Source organism: Corylus avellana, chromosome ca1, assembly GCF_901000735.1.
Source record: "Corylus avellana chromosome ca1, CavTom2PMs-1.0".
Classification (NCBI taxonomy): domain Eukaryota; kingdom Viridiplantae; phylum Streptophyta; class Magnoliopsida; order Fagales; family Betulaceae; genus Corylus; species Corylus avellana.
In genome coordinates, this window is record NC_081541.1 from 50,754,537 (window position 1) to 50,763,307 (window position 8,771).

Genomic DNA, 8,771 nt, shown 5'->3' on the forward strand with positions numbered 1-8,771 from the left:
ACACCGGACAGTTTGATTGCAAGTAGTATGAAGGCCAAATATTATCCTAATTGTCAAGTTCTTGAAGCTAAGTTAGGTAATAAACCTTCCTTTGCCTGGAGAAGCATACACAGTTCGAAGGAACTCCTCAATGAGGGATTGATATGGAGGATTGGAAACAGGGAGAAGACTCGTATATGGAAAGACAAGTGGGTGCCTATCTTGAGTAGCTACAAAATCCATTCTATACCCGAGCTGGCCCCGTCGGATGCCACTGTGAGTATTTTAATTGACAAGGATTTGGTCAGATAGGACTGTAATATGGTAGATAATTTATTTGATGAGGAGGTGAAGGCAATAAAGTCTATTCCTTTAAGTTACACAAACCAAGAGGATAGGATGATATGGAGGGACAACAAATGGGTTATTTTCGGTACAAAGTGCCTATCACTTAGCAAAGGAGACGAAAGATCAGGCTAAGGCAGGTAGCTCTACGGGACTTCCCATTAGTGAGGTATGGACAATGATATGGCGTTTGAAAGTGCCTAATTCAGAAAAAAAATTCATTTGGAGAGCATGTCATGATATACTCCCCACAAGGGACAACTTGCTTAGAAGGAAAATTGTGAAGGATCCTGTGTGCCCTATTTGTGGGTTAGAGGTTGAGACAACTCTGCATATTCTGTGGGAGTGTCCTTCAGCTATGGATGTACGGGGAGGGAGTTGCAAAAAATTCCAGAAAAGTTCTTACAAAGGTCGTGCTTTTATTAATGTGCTCGAGGAGATTTGCCGCACCTGTAGTGAGAACGAAGTCAAGCTTTTCGTGGGGTTGGCCCGTCACGTGTGGTTTAGGCGTAATGAATTTATCCATGAGGGATCCTTTTCCCACCTAGATGTGCTGGTCCGGAGGGCATGTAGTGCAATGACAGACTTTGAAGATGCTTCCAGTAGCAATAAAAAGGAACAGGTACCGATAGGGAGCTTGGAAAAGGCAATCTGGCACCCTCCTTTAAATGGTTTTCACAAGGCCAACTGGGATGTTGCATTGAACCCAGAAAATGAAAGAATTGGTATAGGGATGGTTATACAAGACCATGATGGAAGAGTGAAAGCAGCCCAGAGTTGTGTTTACATGGGCAGGTTTGATCCCACCACTGCGAAGGCCATAGCAGCTGTGCTTACACTTCGTTTCTGCATTGATGTCGGATTAGATAAAGTCTGGCTAGAGGGTGATGCCAAGAATGTGGTGGACGCACTGAATTCCCTAGAGGCTAACTGGAGCAAGATTGGTCCTATTGTTGCTGTTAAGGATATAAATCCTTGGTGATAAATATTGATTTGTATTCTCTAAATCAAGGGATGGAGATAATATTTGTTAACCCTGATTTAAGGGATATTATTGTATTTGAAATATTTCAAATCATATGTAAAGCTCTATAAATAGAGCAGTGTACTCAAATTATAAATTAAGGAAATATGTAGCCTATTGAGGCTTTGATGTGTGAATGTAAGCTATATGTCGAACCACCTTAATCATATTATGCGTTTCTATATGGTATCGGAGCAAACAGGCTAACGCCAATTGTTAGATCTGGATTGCAATTTTTTATTTTCTTTACTTCATTCTTCTCATCTAATTGTTTTCTCTTTGATTTAACATGTATCAGAGAAGAAAATGGTCTATGAGGTCTATTGCTTGCCTAAAAAAAAAAGAAAAAAAGTGAAGAAAAAAAAAAAGAAGAGAAAAAAAAAAAAAAAAAAAAAAAAAAAAAGCAGCCCCAAGTAGCAGATGTTTTGGCCCTTGTGCCCCATAGTTGGCTCATTCTGGTCACAGTTGCCGATGTCAAAATTTTGGCCAAAAGTTGCCGATGTCAAAATTCCGGTCAAAGTAACCGATTCCGGCCAAAAAGTTGCCAATGTTCAAATACTGGCCACAGTCGCCGAAGTTCAAGTTCAAGAGTAGCCGATCTTTCAATCAGGCACCATCAACTCCAGCCACTCGATGTTCAAGATCAACGATCGCTAACGGACCGTTCATCTTGCGGGAGCATGTTAAGGATATAAATCCTTGGTGATAAATATTGATTTATATTTTCTAAATCAAGGGATTGATATAATATTTGTTAACCCTGATTTAAGGGATATGATTGTATTTGAAATATTTCAAATTGTATGTAAACCTCTATAAATAGAGCAGTGTACTCAAATTATAAATCAAGGAAATATGTAGCCTATTGAGGCTTTAATGTGTAGATGTAAGCTATATGCCGAACCAGCTTAATCTTTGTGTCTTTCTCTATTTCCTTCATTTATCATATTATGTGTTTCTATAGTTGCAGACGCAAAAATCTTGTTACAGACGTTCACACTCTGGGAGGTTAAATTTGTAAGTTGTGACGCCAATTTTGCAGCTCATACTTTAGCAAAATTGGCTGCACAGACGGGCATTGAAAGGAAGTGGTTGGGAGCAATCCCGGATTGTATCTCCGAGATTATTATTATTATTATTATTATTATTTGACATATCCGCACAAGAGGGGGGAGGGGGATTCGAACTAGTGACTTCCACTTCATTAAGTGTGGTCTCAGCCGATTGATCTACCTCTTGAGGACGTATCTTAGAGATTATTCGAGCAGAGCAAACTGCTCTATCTCATTGATTGAATGAATATATAAGACTTTGTCTTCTTCAAAAATAAATAAATAAATAAACATACTAGTGTACTATAATTGCCATGGTCCACGAAGAGAGAGAGAGAGAGAGAGAGCGAGAAAGAGTTGTGAAGCAGAATTTATGAGAATGCAAAGAACTAAAAGAAGACCACTGGCTCATCCGTCCTACATCGATAAGGAAACAAAAGATCCCACCTTCAGTTATCTATAAAAGGGTATGCCCCTCACAAGGAGAACAACATTAAAACTAAAGTTGAGGCTAACGTGAAAAGCAATGATTGTGAGGGGATCCCACCTTCACGCTTCACAATGCTTGTTGATCCTTTTTTGCTCACTTATTAGTTGGAGCTTGCCTAACCTAGTAGCTTGGGACAAGCCGGCTTTTTGAACTGTTGCTTAAAATTTAAATTTTATAAAAGAAAAATAAAAGTTTGAGCTTGTTGAGCCGAGCTGGGTTGGCTTGCTTAATATGTGAGCCGAGCTCGAGCAACACTAACTCTTTAGTGAGCCGAGCTTGAACACAAATAGAATAATATTTGAACACAATTTTTAGGCTCATGTTTGAGCTTGGCGAGTTCGAGTAAAACTTAAATGAGCTGAGCTCAAATAGGCAAAGTTCACACAAGTTCAGCTCGTTTACACGACATTCTTCATAAAAATAAAAGAGGCTTGTTTACACGACATTCTCCATAAAAAATAAAAAAGATACTAATGGTGGATATTAGTGAATATGTATGTAAGATGGATGCTAAAATGCAAAGAAGCACTTTGTAAGTATACATGTAGCCTCAAATCCACAATATAGGTGCTCCCTTTCTAGATCTCTCAATATTTATTTAGAAAGAGACTCATATATGGTAGATATACGAAAAACACCCGAAAATACGAAAAATATTTTCCGTAAATCATTTTACAACGAAACAAACGGAGCCCTAATGATAGATATATCGCCATGCCATTGGTGTGGTAGTACTATATATAATTAACTGCTATAAAACAAAATCTAGACCGTAACGTAGTTCATCTTCATTTTGGTCCAAATTGAGAATAATCATTAGTCCCCCCTTGGTTTTCAAATTTTCTTTTGAACTTTTTTTTTTTTTAAGGTAATTTTCTTTTAAACTTTTATTATTAAGTTATATATATATTGTTGAAATAATGATGAAGCGAAAATAACAAAAGAAGCAAAAGAGTGAAAGAACACAGGAATTAATAGGTGGTTCGGTATTAGACACCTACGTCCACCACTCAAAAGAATACTCCTAAATGCTACATTGTGATCATTAACTTAATTTGTCTATAATACAAACATCTCTATTTATAGGGTAATGAGTAAATACAAATGTAGTAATCAAATCCTCTATCAACCCTTAAATTGAGAATATTTTTCCAAGCAACCAAACATTACTTCTAAGAGTACATAACTTATAAACCTCCTACCGTCTCTTTTTCTTTAAAAGAGAAGCAGCGCGCAAAAATATCTGATCAACCTCATCAAAATTTGGCAAGTCGGAATTTTTCTCCAGCACTTGAACTTTTCTCGAGTCCATAGATATTTGGCGAAGGTGCTCCTCAAAATCTTCAGGTTCTTTATCACTTTCAACTGGGAATTTTTCAAACTCATCCAAATAAAGAGGTCGTTGCACTTGATCCAAAGTCTCTGTGTCAGATTCCGTTTCGAAAATATCCGAAAGATCTTCAGAATCTGATGCCAAACCTGTATCCATAAGAGAATCATCCTCAGAGCATTGCTTGTTTCCATCCAGGATTTCTTTCAGCTTATCAGAATTCTTCAATTGCAAGTTTGAACAGCTCCCAGAGTCAATACTTCCAGTTTCAGTTCCTTCATTCTCTTTACCAGCATCAGTTTTATTTTCAGCCATATTTTTGGCCTGCTCTTGAAGCAATTCAAGGTCCTGTTCGAGTTTCGGAATATATTTTCTAACAGCTCGGAGGCCATCCCTATATTTGGATTTATCCAAAGCCTGTAATGGAAGAGAAAACGGAAGAAAATGGCATAAGACAACATATAATGATGGACAAAAGGTCATTTGTAGCAAAAAAATGGCATATTTGAACACCGAGGATTTCATTATGCATCCAACTATACAATAAGCTCCCAAATATTCTTGAACTTTGAGGAAGAAAGTAAAGAGAACTTGATCATTATATTTTTTTTTGATAAGTAATGAAAGTTGCACCCTAAGCAACCCAACAACAAAAGCCATAACCAAGAAAACCCTCAATACAGCAAAAGCCCTACAACAAACAACCCAACATCACACGAAGGGACTCAGCGCTTAAAAGAGTGAACCTCCCCATCCCTATGAAGAACCAAGACCAACAGGCAAACCTGCCACGATGAGAGCAGCCGCAGGGGACTGAACAACACCCCGCCGAAGAAGACCCAACATGCCGAACCTCAACAGTTATTAACATTTTATGCGAGTGGATGCAAATTATTTTACAGGAGCATTTCCCAGAAAGAAATTGATCCAACTGCTTGACCAAGAAAATGTAAGAATATGTTGGGGGTATGAAGTTCTCAAAGATCCGGGTTGGTTAGATGTTAGAGTTAAGTTATTAAGGGTATTGCCCATTTCCTCTTCCTCTAATATAACCATGAGATTTAAACGCCTATCTTTTCTTTTTCCTTCTCTGGGTAAGACAACAGATTATGCATTACTAACTAAAAGAAATTATAATTCAACAGAGGGCATTGAGACACCAGAGAGAGTAAAATGACTACATTTTATTCTCCATAAGAAACTTTCCATATCAATTTATTTCCAGTTGCAGTTGGAAAAAAAAAAAAAGAAGAAAGGAGAATTGTGAAGGGCACAGACGAAAAGTAGAGTCTAAACAACCCTAAGATATAAACCATGCTACAAAAGTGGACACAGTTAACTCCAATCCTCATATATAATATATTAGAAGGATAAAAGAAAGAGATAAGCACCTTCTTCCTGGAGAGAGTGACCCGGGGTGACATTATCTCTGTTGGTGGCTGAGAATAGTTCTTCCCTCTGTACATAATAATTGTGTTCTCTTCATGAATGTCAAGCACAATTCCTCCGGTCAATCTAGCCAGCTCAGCAGCAATCTCCTTGACCTCCTCTGGTGAAAATGTCTTGACGACCACCTGCAGCGTCTGATGTTTTTTCCAATGCAGATGCATGTTCAGAATTACACCCTGGTAGATTCCCCGTCTTCCAATAGGCACGTAATTCTTGCACTTGAGACCCATCTTCAGAAAGAAGAAGTGCTCTTCGGGTGTCAATATCTCTGGATCATGGGTTGTCTCTGATGTCTCTTTAGGCTCAGTCTTCTTCAGAGCTTCAACAAGTCTTTCCTCTTTCTTCTGAGCCTGGAAAATGAGTATAAACACACTTATTAGAAATAGATAGAGGACATATAGTAATTAGTTCAAGACAAAAATCAATAAGAGGATAAACTATTTTACACTCCAAAAAAAAAAAAAAAAAAAAAAAGTTTCTCCCAAACATAAAAAGATCAGCTTCATAATACGCACTAATGGAATATAATAAAGTAATTCAGCCTATACTTTCTTTCAGATCTAAATTCATTTATGAATGAAGCAGCCTCAACAAGCGAAGAGCAACCATGATTATACTACTTGCAGGATTAGACAGAGTATCCTACAGATCGTGCAAATATACTGAGATTGATTACACTACTTGCTGGATTAGACAGAGTATCCTACAAATCGTGCAAATACCATCTCAGTATAAATATCATACTACCCAAGCCAAAGGCATGGGTCTCTTTTCCGATAAGCAAACCAAAGCATGCCTCGTGTGTGAGTGTGTGTGTTACGCAGCATGACAGCATCAAAAGTATATGGCTGATAGACAATTGACATACTACCCAAGCCAAAGGCATGGGTCTCTTTTCCGATAAGCAACCCAAAGCATGCTCTAGGGTTCCTATGAATTGCTACAAAAGGTTGTATGACATCAACACCCAAATACACTATCTAACTCCAAAGAAAAGTAATCTTAAAATGAAATTGCATCCAAACTGCCATTATGGCTTCTATTCAACAAAAATGAGGTTATAACATACAAAAAAATAAAAAATAAAAATAAACACATATATATTAAGAGCTTTCATCACTATCTAACTGATTTATGGATTTTGATGGGTTGCCTCTATCATCTATCCCTTTGGATATCTTACAGAACCCACAATATTTTTACATATCGATAGACAGCATTGGAGAGCTGTTCTCCTGGACTGTTTAATAAAAAAATAAAAAATAAAAACAGAGTAAAAATGGACCTTACCTTCCTCAAATTGAAGAGAATTTTTTCCTCTGCAGTCATTCTTTCATAATTTTTCTTCTTCTTCCACCTGAAGAACTTCAGCCACTTCACAACTGCTCTTTTTCCCTTGAGCTTTTTCCTCTTCACTCTAGCATCACCATCACTGCCAGCATTTGCGCTTTTTTCCGACTGCTTCAGTGGTTCAACAACTTTATCAGCCAATTTTAAAAATGGGTCTGAATGAATCCATCGAAGCCCCAAAAAGGGAAACGCTTTTATACCACATAGTTGCTTAGAAGCAAATTGTTCCCGACCCAAGACCTTGCATGTAATATCATTCAAGCTATTGCACTGTGAGGTAATGTTCAAGCATATTGTTTTCTAATAACGCTAAACAAATATGAATTACTAAATTTGCTAAAAATGAGAAAATGAGAATTTTAATTTAATAGCCACACATGGGCATATCAGTTTAAAGGTTTAACTTAACCAAACAAACCTTGATATGAAATGCTTCATCTAAATTGTTTAAATTGAGAAGTTGCTCCGATAAGTAGAATGTTGTTTAAGAATTGAGCAGTGTTCCTAACAATTTACTGACAGTGCAACTATTGAAAATTTCTACGAATGTTACATTCATTCCATCAGAGCTAGCCCAAAAAGCACAACGATTAGGGCATTTTTATGAATCTCGCAACCTATTGAATACCCTGCACTGACTTTTGTAGATGAAATAATCTAATAAAGTTAAATAAACACATTTCTTCTAAAAGGGATTTGAAAATGTAATAACTTTTTTAAATTTTCCTTACTTACATTTTTTCTTGTTTTACTTCTCTACATTCTTATCAACCAAACAGAGATTAATGCCATAGCACACACAAACAGAGAGAGGTACCTGGTTTTGTGAAGTGGGGATTTGGAGAAGAAGGCTGCGAATAAGAAAACATTGGAGAATAGACTCTTGAAGGGATGCGATTTGTAGACACCCACTGAAGCTAAAACCCTAACCACCATTTTTCTTAGCTCTTGCTCCTGTTTTGGCTCCGACGGAAGCTGGAATCTCTTCAACTCGGAATCGGAGCCTCTCCGGTTCACGGCTAGGATGTCTTAAAAACAATCCAAGGCCTAAAAATGCCCACGTAATAAGCTTCCAAACTTAACGGGAATTATAATGGAGAGAGAGTGTCGAAAGCCGCAAGGTGCTCTCTCCTCTGGTTCGACAATGTTTTGGTGTTCCCCTTCTTTTTCATTATTTTTCTTGTTCTCTTCTCCTCTTTGTTTGGCTTTATGGTTGAAGAAAATGATAATAAAATAAAGATAATAAAATTTAAAAAAATATATAAAAAATAAAAATAAAAAAAGAATTTTACGTGATTTGATTCATGACATACGACATACGTCCCATGGAATAAAATAAAAGACTACATTTTGTTTTTATTTTTGGATGTTTTCACTATACATTGGGATAAATAATAGGACTGACAATTTTTAACATGAACCTTGAATTCAACATGAACACAACACAAAGTTATAGAATTTGAGTTTAGATTAAACGAGTTGACCCATTTAATAAATGTGTCAAACAAGTCAACCCACTGGAAATCTAAGGCTGCTTCATTTGCCTATATAAACTAAAAGGAGAAGAGAAAGCTTGAATTCTTAACAAAGATAATGCTTATGTATGTACCTTTCTTTACCAACGATATCTTCATTAGGTAAAAATTGGCAATTTTTAACACGACTTACGAACTTGATACAAGTTCAACATAAAATTAGCGAGTTAGAATTGAAAAATCTAACTCGTTTAATTAAATGAGTCAGATTAAAATT

At 36.8% G+C, this 8,771-nt stretch overlaps 1 protein-coding gene across 1 annotated transcript; it reads right to left on the reverse strand.

The window, feature by feature from the left end:
- Nucleotides 1-3,909: 3,909 nt before the first annotated feature.
- Nucleotides 3,910-8,182, reverse strand: LOC132190655 (uncharacterized CRM domain-containing protein At3g25440, chloroplastic). Its single transcript, XM_059605698.1, has 4 exons — nucleotides 7,837-8,182; nucleotides 6,960-7,281; nucleotides 5,612-6,019; nucleotides 3,910-4,637 (listed from the first exon to the last, which is right to left on the reverse strand). Exons 1-4 carry the CDS (start codon nucleotides 7,953-7,955, stop codon nucleotides 4,089-4,091), a joined length of 1,398 nt encoding a protein of 465 aa, XP_059461681.1. The 5' UTR covers nucleotides 7,956-8,182; the 3' UTR covers nucleotides 3,910-4,088.
- Nucleotides 8,183-8,771: the final 589 nt, after the last annotated feature.

Bases quoted from the DNA above. Each gene is read 5' to 3' on its own strand.
- LOC132190655 (XM_059605698.1), bottom strand. From the start codon at position 7,955: ATGGTGGTTAGGGTTTTAGCTTCAGTGGGTGTCTACAAATCGCATCCC. The intron at 6,020-6,959 runs GTAAGGTCCATT...CTCATTTTCCAG, and splicing joins TTCTCTTCAATTTGAGGAAG to GCTCAGAAGAAAGAGGAAAG. The intron at 4,638-5,611 runs GTGCTTATCTCT...CTTCCATTACAG, and splicing joins TCACTCTCTCCAGGAAGAAG to GCTTTGGATAAATCCAAATA.